We start from the raw sequence: 21,409 nt of genomic DNA on the forward strand, positions 1-21,409 counted from the left end.
TAAAATCCATCCAGTCCTTAAAAAAAGGAAAAAAAAAAGAGAAGGTAAAAAAGCCGATCGCCATTCTAGCTTCCCGAAAAAAAAAAAAACACTAGAAAGTCTGCCGATCGCCATTTTACTTTCCCTTTCAGCAAAAAGCGAAAAATAAAAAGAAAGACTATAACAAAAGAATAAACCTTTAAATTTAAAATACATATAAAGTCAAGGAAAGCAAAAAATAAATCCTCTAAACAACTCTGTCCGCTTCTTAAAAAAAAAACTCACTAGATCACTTTAAACGCGGAGGTGGTTGCGAGGGCTTGTTTTGTCCCAAGGACAAAAGCAGCTGGGAAGCGGAGACAGTCTGAACTCCGTGGGAGCACTCTGTCACCCCCAAAAAAAGAAAATTGGGGGTACATAAGAGGCTCTACCACTATTCAGACTACCCTCTGCCCCCCCCCCTTTGCCCGGGAGGGGGATTTTGAACCGCTGAACAGCTGATGTCTGCTGTTCATAGCGGTTCATTACACTTACCCAGGAGGACGGCTACAAAGTAGCCGCCATCGCCCAACGCAGATCCACCGGAAGTCGGTATAATAATTTTAATAATTCCAGATACTGAGATAGTCTTTTAGGTATTGTTCCATGTGCTCCAATCGTGATTGGTATAACAACATTTCTTTTTCTGTAGTTCAGTTTCAATCTGCAAGTCCTGATATTTTTTCCATTGTTTTTCCTCAACCCTAGCATCACCAAAATAGCAAATTTGATGAACCAGATTTTTTTTTTTCTTTTAAATAACTGTGCTATCAGGCATGTTCTAAACAAAATGTCTATTTGTTTGGATTTTAAAGTCACATAAGATCTTAACCTATTCATTCTTCTAAAACCTTCTCAAGCTGACAGTCACTATACTTTTCACTACAACTGAATCTAAACCTCTGGCAAAGTTTTCAATGAATAATTTTGGCAATTTGGTCATGATGTTATAGTCAGCTTGTGAAATTTTGCTTCAGCAGCTGATTAAATGATCAGTTGTTTCATTCTTTTCACTACAAAGGCAACATTTGCTATTGTATGTTACATGTTGAATTTTTGCCTTCATGCAATATGTGGGCAAAGCTTGTTCTTGAGCCACTAGAATAAATTCTTCAGTTTCTTTCTTTAACACTCCTGATCTGACCTTAACTAACTCAATGTGGGTTTTTAAAATCAGCTTTTCCTCTACGTACTGACTAGGCACTAACCTGTACTACAAATACAGCCATTCATATATATTGCATCATTATCCTGACCTTTACAGGAAAGATTTAAAGTTTAAAAATTGAAAGACAAAAAAAGAGCATTCTTCACATAAATTTAAAATCATTTGATTGCCTTTAGGTTACAATGATGAATGGAAAAGACAAGATATAGAATTGAACGTTACAGGAAATATAAACAGAAGCAGAATTCTTAGCTATCTCTTGTTCACCTTTTTTTCTTTCCATCTATATCCATACTTTCCATGTTTTCAGAGCATGGAGGCAATTCTGGCGGCAAATCCTGTGTGTTTCCCTTTGTCTACAAAAACCAGACATTCTACACATGTACTAAAGAGGAGAAGGGAAGATTCTGGTGTGCCACCACAAGAAACTATGACAAGGATCTTGAGTGGAGCTACTGTGCTGACACCAGTAAGAACAAGATATTGAGTACTATAATTATTTGTCTTACAGAAGGATGTAAGAGATCAAGATCTCCAAGTCGTCAGTTTCAAAAGCTTCTTTTCATTATTAATTCAAGCTTGGGAGACAAAAGGTTTCTTCAAGAGTAAGAGAGTAAAAGAGACACAAACTGCATGCTAGGAAACATTTAGCAATGTGTGAAAATTCATCTGTGGTAGAGCCAAAGGAATATGACTAAAATGAGTACAGTATAACCTGGACACAGAGAGAGATTTAGAGAATATTTCAGTTGTAAGTCGTAATTTAGTTGGAGAAGACATTTGAAGGAAGAAAGAGGCTGGTCTTAGATTTAGATTTGAAGAACATGAAGAATAATAAATAAATTATTAAGGAAATGGAAGCTCTTCTGGTATTTGAGAGCAGAATGGCTGGATATGTGAAAGTTGCAGAAAAGGGTATAGATATAAGATATAAAGTTGCAGAGGGAAGGGGATCTTACTTAGCCATGGAATTTTGAAAGCGAAAATAGATGAAAAATTATGGCCCAATTTTCATACTCATGATTTTAATTCTTGTAAGAATTTTCTGATAGCATAGTAAATAGCAGTTTGTGAAATGGTACACTATGATGTCTTTTTTGCATACTCTGCACTGATTACCAGATTTAACTATAGCGTTAATTCTGATGCTGAGGTGAACTTGTAAAGTGAAGGAGGGCAATACTTTCCATAGGCAGCCCTGAGCTTCTCTTCTTCCCTTCTTTATAGACCCTGGAGAAATGGGGGTGGGTGGGAGTATTTTATTTTTTATGATGATACCTACCATGTGGAATACTTTGTCCAACGAAATGTATCAAGCCAGATCTCTCTGGGAAAGAGTGATTGTTCACCAAAGATTTTGATTGAATGCTCATTTTAGGTTTTATTTTCCAATCCTTTTCCCAGCAATGATATGTTCTTGCTGCTTTTAATATTAATATTGGGGGTGTTATTTGATCTGTTTTAGAAAAGGTAGATGGAATACTTATTTTTTTTATAAATAATGTTTTAGTTGCCTTGAATTTCTTTTTTATGGTGTGTATTCTTTAAAATGTTTTAAAATATTTTTGTTTTAAAATACATATTTTGAAAATAACACTGGCTAGATGAAGTTTGTACTCCCCCCCACCTTAAAAAGGGGACATTTTCTTGTCTTTGTCTAAATACCCCTGTAAGAGGAAACTAATATTCATTTCTGCACAGGATTAGATGCCAATTCTAAGGGACCATGCGTCTTTCCTTTCATCTTCAACCACACATCTTATTCATCATGCACAACAGACGGCATTTCTAATAAGAAGCCATGGTGCTCTCTTACCAAGAACTATGATATTGACTTTCAATGGACCTATTGTGAACCTTCTGGTAGGATGGTGGCATGCTGAGTGAGGGGAAAAAGTTATGTGTACATGATGTTGGATATTGGGTTTTGGAGAAAGAGTAGGAGATTAAGACAGGATCTAAAAAAAATGAATGGATAGTCTGAAGCAGACAGAAAAAAAAAAAGACTTTAAAAAATATATATAGGGAAACACTTGCAAGTGGTTACTTTGGACATAGGACCATGACAAAGCAGGCATGTTGTTTCTGTGGTGCTTGAAACATTGATTCTTTTGTTGACTTTTGTGGAAGGCTAGCATTTGAGGTGTCAGGTTTTATGTGAATACAACTAAGTTTTCCATGCTCCTCTAAAAGAATTCTTCAGCTACAGTGGTTATACAGGTAGACCTCGCTTAATGGCTGCCCTGTTTAGCAATTGTTCATAATTACAATGGCACTGAAAAAGTAACTTTATAACTGGTCTTTGCATTTATAGCTGTTGCAGTATCCCTGCAGTCACATGATCAACATTTGCATGCTTTGCCACCAGTGAGTGTTTATGGCCATTGTAGAGTCTTAGGGTCACATGACTGCCCTTTGTGCACTTCAAGGCCAGCTTCCCACAAGTAGAATCAATGGAGAAGCTGACAGTAAAATCACAATCCTTGTTCATATGGTGTGTCCTTTAAAGACTGTAGGTGATTTCCTTAACAACTGTAGTAAAAGTGATGTAAGTCCAGCTTAGTCATATGATTATAAACAACTGTCAGTCCCAATTGTAGTTATTAAGCGAGGTACACCACCTATAGGAACATTTGGTTCCTCCAGTTATAAGTGAAATGGGAGGAACAGAGAATGTTTTATTTCATTCAATACCTAAGGACATGGAGAAAGATAATTCCAGTATAAAATAGATGATTAAGGTTCAGGGCCTGAATATTCTCCCAGCTAGGAGAAAATTAACTTTTGAAATTTAAACACTACTTATGCCCTGAGACTGGATTAATCCACAAATGATATAAACAAGTTTCTCCCTGCTATACAAACACACACTCTCTCCCCCTCCCCCTTCCCCTCTCTCCCTCCCTCCCTTTCTCTCTCCCCCCTCTCTCTATATAGTTCTCTCTATTTTCACCTAGCTACCATGTGGCAAAAGTAGAGTGGTGGGTCATTCCAGATCCCTTTTAGTCTTTCTTCTTATGTCCTTGCTCAGAACATTCCTCTCTTTTACCAGTCAGCTGATTGTGTATATGAACATGCAATATGAATACTTTACATGTGTTAAAAGGGAGTTAAAGCGCATTATATTTGTTTATCTACATAGTTGGTTAATGCTAGTTAGATTATGATTATTATATTTTTTTATCCTGAATTCAGCTCTGGGAAGTGGGAGAGGGGGGAGGGGGGAAGGGTGAGTGGGGTATATTTTGTAATTTTTGTAAAACTTTTTAATAAAAAAATATTTTACATGTTCAGCATGTAAATATAAGAAAATGGCAAGAACTGAAAGCAACTTCTTGCCTTTGGTTACATCTAGTTTTGGCTTCTTTGCACTTTAAGTTTAGGCTATAGATTTCTGCATTACAAAGTTATTCTTGAGCAACTGGTATTCTCTATATGTTTTCCCTGTTTTAACTATTAAACATCAGAGCCAAAAGAAAAGGTGGAGGATCTATCTTGCGTCTTCCCATTTGTCTATGATGGCAAGCTTTATTCTAGCTGCACTACAGAGGGGCGAAGTGATGGGAAACGTTGGTGTGCAACCACTATCAACTATGATCTTGACAAGAAATGGAAGTTCTGTCCAGAGGAATTGGGTAAGAGAGACAAAAGAAGAAAGGGAAAAAAGAAACAAAAACTCTTCTTCCAATTCACCTTTGAGGAAATAAGCTATTTTAACACATGATTTAATGCAGGAATCTTATGCTACTAGTTTGTTTGGCTCCAACAATAGTTGTTAATTAAGTTGTTAATTAGCCAGCCATTATCATCCTATTTAAAAACTAAAAGCTGCACACAATCCAGAATAGTATAAATACAGCAAGTAGAACAACCCAGTGTACAAATTTTGGAGAGAGACAGAGGTTTCCTGATGATGGGCTGCAGCATAAGCCCGAAACCTTGGAAGAATAAACCTTTAGTCCCCATGACTGATTTGAATTGGACCATTCAATGGCTTTGTTGTTTGCAAATGCCATATATTGCTACTGAAACATTGGCATTTGATGGCCAAATGCCATCTGAAGGTACAATAATATCTGTTTTTTTGCTGGGAAATCCATATATCTTTCTTCATTTGCTTTTTGTTTTAACATTTAACAGGAACAGAGCCACAGCAAGATGATCCAACTTGTGTTTTCCCATTCATCTATAAGGGCAAGTTCTACAATGTGTGTATTAATGAGGATATGGATAATGGGAAGTTCTGGTGTTCCACAAGTAGCAACTATGACAAAGATAAGAAATGGCAATATTGTAATGTCACCCGTAAGTAATAAAATGAATGTTTTGTTCTGTAGATTTTAAGAAGTGGGCCCAGTTAGATCAAGGAATGGAAGCTAGTCTTTAAAAAGTTATCTTATCAAATATAGAAAACACTTGATGGAATTTAGTGTGTGTGTGTGTGTTTTTAATGTGTGGCATTGTCAATGTGCATTTGTTTCTTATTTATAGTATATAATCCTCATGACAATTATGAAGAGATAACTACATGTTAAATTTTTATAAACTTTGAAATGCAGGGCCACAAAAGTTTCAATATGAACAAATAATGCCATATTTAACAAAACCTCTTTTTAAAAATTGAAGACGGTTTAAATAATACTAAAGTACACAGAATAATCCAGAAGTCTATTCCATGGACTATGGGAAAAGGTAGTATTTGCTGAAACAGAAAGATAGAACCATAGTTGTGCTACAATGTCTGGAATCTATAGGTCCTAGGACTGTGGTGGCGAACCTATGGCAAGGGTGCCACAGATGGCACGCAGAGCCCTCTCTGTGGGCACGCGCACTGTCGCCTCAGTACTAGGGCTTCAGCTGGCTTTTATAAAACCTTTTTGCTTTAGGCGTCCGCTGCTGTGTGCAAAAAAAAGAGGTTCAATCAATCAATTTCAACTTCTTGTGGGAAAAAAAGATCTTGCAAAGTTGGAATTGTTTGATTGAACTTTTTAGTCCCACCCAGTCTGCTGTTACCACTGCAGCCATGCCCACCCAATGGGCCATGCCCATCCAGTGGACCACGCCCACCCAATGGGCCATGCCCACCCAATGGACCACGCCCACCCAATGGGGCACACCCACCCAGCACCTGATGATACATAAGTGGGTTTGGGGTTGCAGTTTGGGCACTCGGTCTCTAAAAGGTTCGCCATCACTGTCCTAGAAAATTATATGTCTATAAGAACCCAATATATCCTACTATTTCTATAAAAGGAAATTGGTCTTTCACCACAAACTCATTTGGGAGGGAACTGCAGAAGAAGATCCTGACTGTTTTCTAATATACTCAGTATCATTGTGAGGATATAAACAGATAAATATTTTCCATTCTATGTTAGTTTCACATGTATTCACCAATGAACATAAATTATATGTGAAAGGTATTCATAGCCTTACTTTCACCTTTTTCTTTTAAGATCCAGAACCTGATCTAATAATAGTGAATCCACTTTGTGTATTCCCATTCATCTACAAAAGCATCTCCTACAATGCATGTACAACAGAGGGCATGAGTGATGGGAAGCTGTGGTGTGCCACCACAATCAACTTTGATTTGGATAATACATGGGTGTACTGCAATATCACAGGTAAGATTAAAATAGACAATTTTTTTTGCAACAGAAGTGCACAATTTCAACTGCAGATCCAGGACTACATGTGTTGCACCTGGTCCTGTACCCAGAATTGATACTGAGTTTTTGTTTGCTTGTGTGAATATTTAACGTAGCAGATATGAGTGTATTAAATACACTGACAATAAACGTATTAATCAATAGTAGTTTCTTTATTGTTAGGTATTAGATTAGTTAGCTCACTGGGTGACTCTCTGGCCAGGAGTTGTACTCATTCCCCCCCCCCATCTTTCCATAAGCTTCAAGAGAAAAGTCAAAATAAACCACAAATACAACATTTAAACATTTCCTGGGTTAAATCATGCTTTTCCAACTAGGGTAATGAGAGTAAGACAGAGAAACCAGGGAAGAGTATATAAATTATGAAGATATATATGTATTAGGGCCCCCAAGTTATATATTCTTGCAGGTCCTTCATGTCCTGTCAGCAGCAGCTCTAGTTTATATTTTACCAGTGGTGAAGGGAAATTATCCTGCTTCTTAGCTGAGGACAGTGGAACAATTTAGGGCAAGGATGGATGTCCTTTTGATGTGTAAGGGCTGACCACAAACCTTTTAGGTAGCCATGAACAACAATGGATATGATAAGAGTGCAAACTAGATGAGGCCAGTTTTTTCTGAGTCTGTTTTCTTTTATGACAGGAAATTTATGAATTTCTTAGCTTTTAAATAGTTGTTTTCTAGTAAGTCTATTTTAGGGCTTTCCCTAAAAGTTTTGATCATATTATCAACAAATGGGAGGAAATTATGTCATCATTTTTTTTAGCATCTAGAGTTGGCTGTGGATAATCACAAACAATGGACTTGAAGCCCACTTTAGGCAATGGGATTTCATCTGTCCAATGCTCCTTAAGAGTTCTAGGGCAGATAATCTGGGATAGATAGTCTTGTTCTCCAAAGTAAAAGTATGGCTAAAGTTTGTTGTTATTGTGTCTTATATATTATTGAACATATATCCCTAAGATGGCATTTGTTGTTATTGTGTCTTACATACTATTGAACATATATCCCTAAGATGGCTTCTTCATACTGCTGTTCTTCATAGAGCTGTTCCTGCCTCCAAATAGATGCTTTTGGCTGAAACAGATCTACCAAGATCTGGAGAATCCACTGTAATGCTTGGCATTCATATACTTGCTTTAGGATATGACTTAATGTTTTTCCTTTTTGTACAAGCAAAATTTCTACTAGGTCTCAGTTTGGGCCTTTATTTACTTTGGGCCTTTATCATTGCCCTGTAACATTATCATTGGAGAAAAAGAACATGATTGGTATCTGACAACCAACATTAAATTCAAATGCCATGCCTGTAATTGTTTCTATATTCAACACATTTAGCTCAATTAACATCATCACAACAAATAGTCATGTCATCAATTTATGACTGCAATTGAGTCTGCTGTTAAAATAATAAATCACAATGGCCATTAAGTGGGTAACCACATCATCATGCTTAATTTTACAACTTTTTTTGCAGTGTTCATTAAGTGAGTGTGACAGTCCTAAAGCTTATTAAGTGAACCTATTGTTTTTTTGTTTTTACCAGAAACTGGAAGTAAATGCTGATGTCTGACAAAAACATTGTAAACTGCAGCTACATGGCTGCAGGTACATGTGGGATGCTGCAAATAGCCATGAGTGCAGGCCGGTTGCCAATTGTCCCAAAATGTGATCATTGTTGACCATGGGGGAGGGACAGCTGTTGGTATTTTGAATCAGGGGTATAAATAGCTTTTTTTTGGTATCCATCTTAACCTTGAATGATTGCTAACAGACCAGGCCATAAATTGAAGATTACCTATATACAAAAAATCTGATTCCTCCTAGTATGTGTGAATGGCTGCTTTGCTTTCTTATTTAAAGTTTACTTTCACGGTGTATCAAAAAAAGTTTCTAATGCACCACAGATATGACATTTGAATCCATAAACATAAAATTAACCATGTTTTGGATGGACAGTGTAAATCATTTTTTTAAAAAGACATCAGTGGAACTGAATGACCTGAGGTCTTATGAACGTTATCTCATATATTCTGTAGATGCGGATCCTAAAGAAATGTGCATCTTTCCTTTTTCGTACAACCAAAATTTCTACTTCATGTGCACCACAGATGGGATGTTTGGCAAGACACCTTGGTGCTCCCTCACCCAAAATTATAATTCAGACCTGCAATGGACTTACTGTGAGCCATCAGGTAAGGAAGAATGGTGCAGAAGTAGAAGCAAAACTTTTTTTGTGCATAGAATTTTCACGAGGGTCAAATGAAACGCTGATGATAGCATTTCCCTGAGTTGAAATATTAAATGCTCCAGTTTTATAGCAAACCATGTCCAATTTTAAATGAAAATAGATATTCACAACAAGTACCCAAATATATCCCCAAAGGTAAACACTTTTCCCCAATTAAGTGCTGTTAAGTGGGGCTTTGTTTTCTTCACAACTCAAAGCATGTTCCTCAAGAAATGGAGAATGTGAATAACGAACAAAGCCCCACTTAACTCATAGCAAATAATTAGCATGACTTCAACCATTTCTGTGTTGCTCAAAAAGAAACTAGAACATGAAATATGAACTTGGTGGCACTCCATATTCCTACTTCTTTTATTTCAGGACATCAACATTTTTATGAGGAGGGGAGGGAGTGTTTCCTGGTGAAACTGGCCTATCAGAATAACCTGGTCTACCCAAATATGAGACAGAGCATACTACTTTCACCTTTCAAACCCAATCTAGGAGCCTTCACAGGCAGTCACTTCTGCGACAAACTATTTCTGTGTTAAATTTAAATTTACCAACAAAGAATTAAAGAGAGACTAGTATAGCTGTTTATTGAGAAAGGATGAAAACACACGTGTGATATCACTGTTATGTCAGTGTAATGAACTGGATGCTTACATCAGATATTGTGATATAGTACATCAGTGGCACTCTACACATTTCTCAGGTGTAGTCATTTAAAAAAATCGTGGCTTGCTATGGAAACAGTTGTTTCAGAACATTGTGTTGTACAGTGACTATATATCGCTGTTTGCTTCATCAAAAGTGAATTATATTAAATAAAACTGAGGAAATATCAGGCAAAAAGCTGAAAATTTTTATATTAAACAAGGTATTATATGCATTGGAGAGAAAGAAGCACACAGTAGAAGTCACTGCACTCTTATTTATGTATGCATGATATATTTATTGAGTGTGTGGGATAAATTGTCCATTGCTCAGCAAAGGTCTAACTTATGTGAAGTCCTCTCTGAGGTTGGTTGCTTTCTTGCAGATGTTTAATTACCAAACATCACTGCTAGCAGCAACCAAACTCAGAGGGCACCAAGGATTCTACAATTCAGCCTTCAGCTACAAATACTCTCTTCTATCAGTCCAACTAATTCTTATTCCTATCAATATGTACAGTAGGACATCTAGCAGGAATTAAGCATACAAACATCCATCCAAACTTTTCAAAAAATTAAAAGACATCCAAGGAGAGTATCTGCATGTGATCACTCTTCCAGGCACTTAATAAATCCACTGGGCTGTGTGCTCTGGTGTACATTCTTCTATCTTCAGATAATTGAATGCTTGGACCAGGAGTTACTTTATTGCAAGGATAATTCTGATTAATTTCCTTCTTCTTTTGTATTTTAAATATCAGGCCCTGGTGAGATTATGGAAAGTCCACCATGCATTTTCCCATTCATCTATCAGGGAAAGCTTTACCGAAATTGTACTGCAGATGGGCGGAGAGATGGGAAGTTCTGGTGTGCAACAACCCAGAATTATGATGTTGATAGGAAACTGAAGCTCTGCCAAGATTTAGGTAAAGAAATTAAACGTTACAAGAAAAAAAATAGAAGGACATAATAAAATATATAAGGGAATATGTATGAATTGAATGACTAAGGGAGATTTGAAGCATGGTTTTGCACATTCTAGATGTAAACCAGAAAATGGAATCATGCCTTTGATGTTGCTCCTATCTGTCAAGAGGTAACTGAATATGAGCAACTGCTTTTGGGTTAATGCTTACCATCATCAGTGTCATTCTACAGCTTCTACAAAACCTCCTAAGGATCTGGACTTCCGGTCCTGCATCATAACGACACAGCCAAGGGATTGTGGGGCTCTGCACCTCATGGCTGGTTTCGCTCTGCCAGGGGACCCTAAATGGTTTAAAGTTGCTCCGGAGGGGCATCGAAGAAGGAGGTCCCCCCAATGATCACAGAACGATGGTGGTTGATCCGTTTGATCTGGGGGGAGCCATCCAAACCGACAGGAGAAAGGCTAGCTACATCTCAGTGACTAGCCCAAGCTACCGGTAGCCGAAGTCCAAAAGCACTAACCAGAACAACTGTGAACAACATGCTTGGAACTGGATGAGAATATCAATCTTCTCTTTTGTAACTGATTTCCTGGAAAAAATCACCAAGAAGCAAAAAATCCTCTGAAACTGAGAAGGGAGGGGACAGCATCCCTACCCTTCCATAGACGGAAACGGCAATTTAATTTTTATGGGGGACAGAAATATACTGAAATGAAGTTAATAATACTGCAGTCTGGATAAATCTGAAAATTATGAAAATTGTTAAGATTCCACATCTGAAAGAGTATTGATGAAATTACAAGAACATAATTCTTTGTTTTAAAAGTTGGAAAATGAATAGCTACTGACATCTAGTGGAGGATTAGACCATAGAAGAACAGCTGCATCGACTCAGAAATTGGCAAGATGCCCAGAAATAAAGAACAACTTGTTCCTTTGAACCTCAATGACTTCTAGCCAAATAGAAAATAGCTGGGAACAGAGGAAAAAAAATACACTGGACCACCTACTACAGAGTGAGAACTATATTTGTTTTAAAAACTACTGACCTAGGATTGTAAATACTTACTGAGCTGTGATTTCTAAGCTCTAGAATTGTTTGCAGAGAAAGAAAAACCTTGATTTTTGGCTAATCTTCTAGGGGGAATTTACTGGAAAGCTCTTAGGTGGTTAAACATTCTGGACTGCAAATTTGGCTGGCTGATAATTGTGAGACCCCTGAACAGAAGAACCATTATAAAATACTGCTTTTAGTGGTGCTTTGACAATTGGATACACATTGGATTATAAAAACCATATATAAAGATAAGAACTATATAGGATTTGGTGTTTGGATTTTAAGATTGACTGGTATGACAAGGCTAATCTCAAAGACTATGGAAGTGGTGGCGAACCTATGGCACGGGTGCCAGAGGCAGAAGTCAGAGCCCTTTCTGTGGGCATGTGCACTGTTGCCCCAGTCCTAGGCCTTCAGTTGGGTTTTATAAAACCTTTTCGCTTTAGCCACCGCCGCTGTGTGCAAAAAAAAAAGGTTCAATCAGTCAATTTCAACTTCTCGCAGGAAAAAAAAGTACTTGCAAAGTTGGAATTGATTGATTGAACTTTTTAGTCCCACCCAGTTTGCTGTTACCACTGCAGTCACGCCCACCCAATGGGCCATACCCATCCAATGGGCCACACCCACCTGGGACTTGATGATGCATAAATGGGTTTTGGGTTGCAGTTTGGGCACTCAGTCTCTAAAAGGTTCACCATCTATGGACTATGGTATGGTGAAAGACTATCTGGAGGGGGGATATAAAATGGATATTGCTTACCTATCTAAAAGTGGCAGGAAACCATGCCTAATATTTCCTTCTGAAGATCCCAGCCTGGAACATCAGAGATCTGCAAGACAAGGCAAATACTTTCCAGGAGGAAATGTATGCAATACTGCAACAGATTCGAATGACAATGGTTTCAAATCATGATGAGACTAAAAACAACTTTGAGGACATAAATGAGCACACCTTTAACCTAAATGTACAATTAAAAAACTCAGAAAATGACGACAAAGAATGAACAAACAAATCAGATAACAGAACACAAACCAGAGGACAGTAACCCAAAGAGGGAAGCTACAAATGAAGAGAACCACAGCTTAATACAAACGAAAGAAAACTTGCAAGATTTTGCTACAATAATGGAAATGGAAAAGATATTTTATTTTTCAGGGCTTCAAAAACAAATTTGAAGATAAAAAAGAAAATCTAACAAAATGGATTATAGAGCAGTCAGAGGAATCATTAGAGTTTGGGAGACAAAATACGCACATCCTACCTAACTTGTCTTTCCTATTCCCAACAACATTCACAAAAATACAGGAAGAATCCCCTGGCAAACTGAACACACTGACTTGGAAAGCTACTTAGCAAAAGGCTAGAGTTAGATTCAAGAGATTTGATGCAACTTACCAGATGGAATACTAAATGATTACACACTTATTTGAATATATTTAAAAGAATAGATAAATTACGGATATAAAGGGGTCCTGCAGGAAAAGGGATAAGATATATAACTAGTATGGTATTTTTAATAATATATGAAATGTAAAAATATTGGAATGGTGTATGTGAATGAAAAGTTGGGATATTTAAAGGTAATTAACTTTGAGAAAATTATAACTGATAAGAATGGCTGGAATACAGAGGGGAAATTAAGCTTAAATAAGAATCTTGTAAACAGGACATATAGTGACTTAGTAAGATGACTTTTACAAATACAATTGAAAAATAAGCTGATCAGAAAAGATGTTATATGCTGATGTTACTGTTATTTGTACAAACACAAGAAAAATGTTTATATCCAACCTTGTATGTAATGAAAGTATTAAGAACTACATTTGTTTAATGTTGACAGAATGAGAATACTACTGGAAAAAGAGAAGATCAAGGAAATATATCATTAATTAATAGATTGATTATGGAATTATAGAAATTAATCATTATTGTTTTTTAAATATAGGAACCCAGACAACACAGTGTTTACTAAGCACTAAAGATTGTTATTGTAAAACATCAATAAAATATATTTTAAAAAACCTCTTAGGATCTGAAGCACATTCTAATAAGAATTTGCTCATATTCAATATACCTCAGTCGATCTCCATAGAAATGTGGCAGGAGAGAGAGGGGGGGGGGAGGGAGGGAGGGAGGGAGGGAGAAAGAGAGAGAGAGAGAGAGAGAGAGAGAGAGAGAGAGAGAGAGAGAGAGAGAGAGAGAGAGAGAGAGAGATGTAACTTGGAGGGCATGAATTTTACATGTGGCAAGATATCTATATACTGTAAATAGAACACATTGTCAACCAAACAGAATGGAAATTCAGTGAGCCCAAAGGTAGGTAGATGTCAAATAGGGCAATAGAAAATGTCCCTGTTGCTCTATCAGAATGTCACCTTGGACTAAGGATGGGGAGCTAGTTTTAATACCAACAGCAAATTGTAGAATAACATCTGGCTACCAATATCTGTTTCTAATAAAGATGAAATGAGCAACATGGTGTTTCCTGATAGTCAATGTAACTAAAAACATCCCACAGGATATGTACTGGATAAAATTGACAAAGTCATTTATAACTCCATACATGGAGGCATGACATAAAGTTAACATACGTGTCTTTCTGCTCTAGGAGTTTCAGAAAAGATGGGCTCTATATACCATTCTGATAATTTCTGTTTAAAAGTGGTATCTCTAAGAATGAATGACAGGATATGTCCCTGGACCAGCCAAGGAACACAGTACCCATTTTTTCCCAACAAAATTTCTAAATATCAAATACTGAATGTCTTTCTTCCTCTTTTCCCACCCACCCCGGATAACTGGGATAGAAAAAACTGAAAAAGAATAGCTAGAAGATGGATGGATGGATGGATAGATGGATGAATGGATGGATGGGGCCCACAAATGATATTTTGTCTAGGGTCCTTCCAGTCCCAGCAATAATATAATTAATACTTACTTATGCTGTTTTGGGTAAATTCTTACTTGCCTGACGTAGAAATAAAGGAGAAAAATGAATGCTTGAAAGCATGTGAGCAGACCATTTCAATTGTGGGCATTGACGTTTGGCTTTATTTATGACTTTTTGTGGAATCTATGTTGGCATTCACTATTGATAGGAATGGATCACATATCCTTGTACTCACTTGCTTTTTTGTTTAAAATCCAGGGCCAGATACAATGATACAAAGCCCATCATGTCTCTTCCCATTCATCTTCAAGGAAAAAGTCTACAGTACATGCACTAATGAAGGCATGAGTGATGGGAAATTCTGGTGTGCTACCACCACCAACTATGATGTAGACAAAAAATGGACATACTGTAATGACACAGGTAGGACAAGAACATCAAATAACTTTACAAGATAAGTTCAAATAAAACCTAAAGATTGGTGAGTGAGTAAATAAGAATAATTCTTGTAATTGTCAAGTAGAATAAAAAAGTGTTTTTACCTCAAAATAAAGTTGGTACACTATTTCTTTCAAAAATGCATTTTCAATGAAGATTTTGATTTCTTTTAAACCAAAAATGTGTGCAAAAATCAGCACTAATTTTTATGTTAATTTAGGAATGCTACATGCTAAATTGCTTGGCTTTCCTGTGTGACAGAGATATTAACATCAGAAGTGCACTAGTATAATTCTTTTTAATCCTTTGCTCTAGGAGAACATATTTCGTCATGTGATTAGCTTTATTACTGTCTTAAGCATGAGTGTACAAAATGCAGTCAGCAACATCCATTTCATGATTGTATTTTGCATATGGAAGGTTCTAATGGACAAATTGGGTATCTTAAACTGCAGATACTTACAGTATTACAAACACATATCTGAAGTCCCTTCAGATAATGGATAGTGGCTTTGTCTTTTGGATGTAGTTCTTAACAAGCTGTATAAGTGTGGGTCTTGACCTGATAGAATTTGCATGACCATGATCTGAGGATTGTGGGATATAATCCAATTTCTGTAGAGTAAAATGGGTAAAGCATTGTTGGATAAAGCAACTGTAATTAAAACTCTAAAAAAAAGAACTTCTATTTCTGAAAATAAGCAAATAATATGTTGGAGATTGTTTTGCATAATTACAAATTCTTCTTTCCTACTATCAGGACCTGATGAGAATGTGGAAAGTCTACCTTGTGTCTTTCCATTTGTCTTCAAGAACCAAGTTTATATCGGCTGTACTACAAATGGCCGAACTGATGGAAGATACTGGTGTGCCACCAGCAGTAACTATGATATTGACAAGATGTGGAGGTTCTGTTCAGAGGAATCAGGTGCTCTCATGAGAAATGAATTAAATGTAGTAATAATAATAATAATAATAAAGTTGGAAGGGACCTGGAGGTCATCTAGTCCAACCCCCTGCTCAGGCAGGAAACCCTATACCATTTCAGACAAATGGCTGTCCAGTCTCTTCTTAAAAACTTCCAGTGTTGGAGCATTCACCGCTTCTGTAATTCCATTGGCAAAAGTGGCTGGTTATGTATATGACAAGGTTCTGCCTTGCTAGATAAGATTTTGCCAAATAAATTCTAGTCTGTGATTTCATGGATTCCTCTTAGAAATATTCTGGTATTTTGGAGGTATAGGAAATGGAGGAAGAAATGTTAGGGCACTATGCAGGAACTACCGTATATTCCGGCGTATAAGGTGACTGGGCGTATAAGACGACCTCCAACTTTTGAGAAGATTTTCAGGGTTTAGAAAGTCATCTTATATGCCAGAAAATACAGTACAATATTGAATTTCTGTTTATAGATGAGCACAATAGGAGGTCCATTCCTTTGCTGCTAGAAAGCGAGTGTTGCCCACCACTGCTTCCCTAATGCTTCCTGAACTCAGCTGGTATTTTTCAATATTCAATATTCAATATTCATATTCAAACAAATGTTTCTTTTTTAAATATTCTCTCTGGTAGATCCCATAATCTATTTTCTTAATTTTCACTTTGATCTTTTTCCTTTGACCAGTATCTTTCTTAATCAATGTGATTTGCTGAATCAAAAAGTTTTTCCATATATTCATGACTGCTGCTATAGGTATAAGAAGTAAATCAAATATTTCTTTTTTTTTTTGTAGATGTAATGTCCTTAATTTATATAGCTTACTGTTTTCTACTAATTGCTTTTCCTGAAAAAGAATAAAGTGATGGGCGATGTAGAAAAATGTATGCTTTGTCTTATTAGTGCTTATTTCTGTAAAAAAAAGTAGGGCTGGCAACTAGGGGGCAGATTGGTTTTAAATTCAGAGAACAGCTACCCATATATTCTGGTGTATAAGACAACTCCCGACTTTTGAGAAGATTTTCAGGGTTTAAAAAGTCGTCTTATACGCCGGAAAATACGGTACAATCATATGTTTTACATAATAGAGCTTAAGATGGGAGTAGCCAATTTGATGTCCTCCAAATATTTGAATCTCACCTACCATCAATCTCACACCTTTATTAATGACTAATGATAAGAGATTGAGAGAATTGGAACCCAAAATATCTGGAGTTACCAGCTGGCATATACCTGGCATGGAAGGAGCTCTGTATAAATATTGTTTGTATCCATGCAGTGTTTATTCTTAACAGACACGATGCAGTTTGTCCTTTTAATGGCCATCAAAGCAAGTTGCTTTTGCAAGAGAAGGGATACATTCCAGTTGGGGCTTATATCTACTACTCTTCAACAAAGACATATGTAGAGTCTGCTGCCATGTCTTTAGTATGATGAGCATAATAAAACAAGGATATCTTCATGTTTTAAATATTTGTATGAATTTTTTTCATTAGGGCCAGATCCAAATGTTGAAGATCCAGTGTGTGTCTTCCCATTCATCTACAAAGATAAATTATATACAACATGTACTGCAGATGGCATGAGTAATGGAAAATGCTGGTGTGCAACTACTAGCAACTATGATGTAGATAAGAAATGGACATATTGTAATATCACAGGTAGGACAGCAGCAGTAGCAAAATAGTACTACTACCATTAATTACAACAGCCACCAGTTTTTTTTGGATATAATTTATAATAGTAACTGATAGGCAACATCAACAATCATAAATGGAAATACACTAACAATTTTTAAATAATTTAAAAATATTTTTTTAAATCTAGCCCTCTGGACAGTAGGTGTCAGTGGCTCTAGATTTGTTTTTAAAGAGCCAATATAGTGTGGTGATTAAAATGCTGGGATAGGAACAGGAATATTATGTTCATTCTCTTTCAGTCCAACCTATCTCATAGGATTGTTGTGGAGGAAAATGGGTGACAGGAATGCTTCCTACTTTAGTTGCTAAATGAAAGCAGGATATATCTTTATTAAATGCATAAGAATCAAATTACACCAGGTTTTTGGGAAGCCTTTATCTCATTTCTTTCACTTCAGAGATCCTTGTCACAGGATAATTGGTAGATAAAAGTCCTTACAGAAGAGTGGAGGGGAACAAAAAATATTGGGACAAAGAGGCAAAAAAACAAACATTCTAATGTCCTGATTGCATTTCTAATGTCCTTGATTTTAATTCACAAAATCTTCAGCCAACTCCATTATTTGAGAAGAATCCCAACCTATTAGAAAATACAGGATTGGGCAGTTAATTTAGGAGGAAGGGCTGCTTCTCTAATTAGCAAAATTTACACCTCATGATTCTAAGTGAGAAATAACTTTTTGAAAGGCAAAGAAAGGCATCCAGGTTGTCTACTGATGAGACCTTTCTTTATTGTCTTTTTCTTTTCCAAACTTAATACATTTACCTTTGAAAAAGAAAGAAAAGACTAGAGGCATTGCCATTCAAAGATTCTGATCCCTTAGGAAGCACCAGATCCAAAGAACTGACAGTCTTGGAAATCAATGTATGTCTGGTCTAACAGGCAGTTGAAATTGCAGCAAAAATTTTCCTTCAGAGTTTGTGTTTTCATTTCTTGATATAGCATTTTATTCTCTCTAAATGATACTCACAGTTTTATGTTACTCCTTCAAATCCAGTGAGCATTTTTCCATTGTGGTTTTAAAATCCAGATCCAGATCCAAGGATAGACGGTCCAACTTGTGTTTTCCCATTCATCTACAATGGCAATTCCTATAGCACATGCATCAGTAATGGTATGAGGGATGGGAAGAAGTGGTGTGCCACTACTAGCAACTATGATGTGGATAAAAAATGGATGTGCTGCAATGACACAGGTACAAAAAGAGTAATGGAGGTGTTTTATTTGGCCTAGAAAAAAAGAGACCTATTTTTGAAAAATCTAAATGACAAAGATTCTAGGGTTGAACAATGGAAGGCACTTTGTCACAACAAACACACTTTCGTTTTTCATTAGTTCCTACACTTTGCAGATCTTTCTCTTGAATTTTACTTCTTCACTTTTCTTCTTCTTCCTTTTTTTTTTTTTTAATGCAGGGCCGGGCACAACTGAGGAAACTCCCAAATGTATCTTTCCATTCACATACAATGGTAAGAGCTACAACAGCTGTACAACAGATGGACGAGAAGATGATAAACTCTGGTGTGCCATCACCAAGAACTATGATGTAGATAAAAGGCTGACTTTTTGTACCATCACAAGTAAGAGAATGAAAAGAAACAGTGAAGAGAAGAAACTTTTTTGACTGATTGATTTTCACTCATGAGAATTCTAAGTTCTTTTTTTTTAATTAAAAGTTTTGCAAATTTAATACAATATAAACCCCTCCCACCCCTTCCTCCCCTCCCCCACTTCCCATAGCTGATTACAGGATACCAAATAAACAAACGAAACCTAACTAACATTAACCAACTATACTATCAATCAAAACCATAACACACTTTAACCCCTTTTCGAAACAAGTATTAACAATTCTAAGTTCATATTCATTCAAAAACATTGGGGATTGGTTTTGGATGGTGTAATTTTGTTTTCATACAGTGATTACATTTCTTGCATATGTCATTTGTGAAGTAATATATATATATTTTCTCCTTGCCAAAATAAATCCTACTTTCATTTCCGGGGATAGCCAGGGCTTGCATAAACTCTGTTATCTATTCAGAATGAAAATACATGAGATAAAAATCACATTTCATCTTTACAAAATACTCTTAACTATAATTTGTGAAGTGTGTTTAGTAAAACAATGCATTTGATGAATTACTCATCATGATTCCTCCCATTATCCTTGAAATGGACTCCCTTGCTTTTTCTTTTTCTCGTCATTTGTGATGAGTTCTCAAAAGGATCTGTATATTGTTTCAACTGTGCTGTAATTGGCACCCTCAATATCTCACCACAATTCTGTAACAAACATAATGAAAAACGTCTTTATGAAATTTATGGAATTCTGACATCTGCAATGGGGTATCTCTGGCTAAGAAAAGTGAACTCTCAGGGGCAGTGAAGATGAGGAAAAGCACATTTTACTCCATAATGCCTAGTATGGCATGAATGAAGAAATAGAAGAGCCACCTGTAATTTGACTGCAACACATATTTCACATTGATAAGAAGAACCAGATCTAGTTAGATTGTTAACCTATTGAATAATGTTTTAAGTTATTCAAGAGAGTTCCTGACCTTTCTAAGTTTCCTGAAATGAAGTCTACTACCAGCACTATACAGGAGATGGTGGGCAGGGAGACTGAAGCTGAGAAAAAGCTGTAGTTTTTAAGGAAACTTTCCAGATATAATGATCTACAGTTGCCAGAACTACTGCTCACTTGGACCATGCTGACTGGGCAGGACTTTTTTTTGTCATAGAACACCCAGAACGGAGTTCCGGCACCTTTTTTGGATAGAACCTTGCAGGGTAGGCAAGGCAGGTTGTATGACATGTGTGAGTTCCGGCACCTTTTTTTTTTTTTTTTTTTTTTTTACAAAAAAAGCACTGGTTGTAGGTATTGTAATCTGGCAGAACTGGAGGGGATCAGATTGAAAAACCTTTTCTCGTCTTGTCTTATTCATTGCTGCCATATGATTCAAAGAGAGATTTCTTGATTATAGACAACCTTTTATCCATAATGTAAATGAGATTCTTTAGGGATGGACTTGTTGCATATAAAGTCTGCAGATACTCCTTTAGCGGGAGATAGTTGCTGATTGCCATAGAATGACTAAAAACGAATGGACCATAATTTCCTTATATAGGCATTTCTTTTAGTCTTTGCCAGTTAGTGTTCTCTGCTGCCACCTTGTGGTAACTGATTTTTAAAAATCTTGTTCTGCTTTAATTAAATGGTTTTCACCAAGAAGATGAAATTCTGTGAGAGAAAATAAATTCAGATTAACAGCGGCGTTAGGCTGTTAGGAGACCACAATAAGATTCATCAATGTTAGAAGGCTTGCTATGGGAAGCTGAGTTTTACATTTACCACGTATTCTAATCTCTTAGTTGTGCATAATCTTGGAAAATGGAAAACTTTTAACCTTGCCACAGATAAGCTCCACAGTTCTGTAAATTAATGTATGTAAAGTGATGTAATCTACAGACTTTACAGATTAATATTTAGATATAAATTTAAGATATTTTTGGCCTTCACATCAACATCCTTCTTGGATGTTCCATAGAAATTAGTTAAAAACAGAAGCACACCATATATTTCATCTCAAAATAAAAAATTCAAAGACATTCAAATTCCTTCATATCTGCAGTTACCCTGGACTAAAACAGAACTTCCTTATAAAGAATTCAGATTAATCAGAATTTGTTTCCAAAGGTGCATTTG

General features: G+C 36.4%; 1 protein-coding gene across 2 annotated transcripts in view; it reads left to right on the top strand.

Moving 5' to 3' along the window:
• The window catches only part of LOC120314564, a 32,285-nt gene that overhangs the window by 8,019 nt on the left and 2,857 nt on the right, over positions 1-21,409 (top strand). Inside the window, exons 3-14 of one of the 2 annotated variants that reach the window (XM_039357811.1) lie at positions 1,497-1,655; positions 2,888-3,049; positions 4,654-4,821; positions 5,327-5,491; positions 6,643-6,813; positions 8,898-9,053; positions 10,506-10,670; positions 14,880-15,044; positions 15,820-15,987; positions 17,493-17,657; positions 18,728-18,892; positions 19,113-19,277. In XM_039357811.1, coding sequence (XP_039213745.1) covers positions 1,497-1,655; positions 2,888-3,049; positions 4,654-4,821; positions 5,327-5,491; positions 6,643-6,813; positions 8,898-9,053; positions 10,506-10,670; positions 14,880-15,044; positions 15,820-15,987; positions 17,493-17,657; positions 18,728-18,892; positions 19,113-19,277 — 1,974 coding nt within the window. The remainder of the gene's footprint in view (positions 1-1,496; positions 1,656-2,887; positions 3,050-4,653; positions 4,822-5,326; positions 5,492-6,642; positions 6,814-8,897; positions 9,054-10,505; positions 10,671-14,879; positions 15,045-15,819; positions 15,988-17,492; positions 17,658-18,727; positions 18,893-19,112; positions 19,278-21,409) is intronic. The other variant, XM_039357812.1, reaches the window with a different exon arrangement.

This window comes from Crotalus tigris, unplaced genomic scaffold (assembly GCF_016545835.1).
Source record: "Crotalus tigris isolate CLP2741 ecotype Arizona unplaced genomic scaffold, ASM1654583v1 scf7180000018954.1357295, whole genome shotgun sequence".
NCBI lineage: Eukaryota > Metazoa > Chordata > Lepidosauria > Squamata > Viperidae > Crotalus > Crotalus tigris.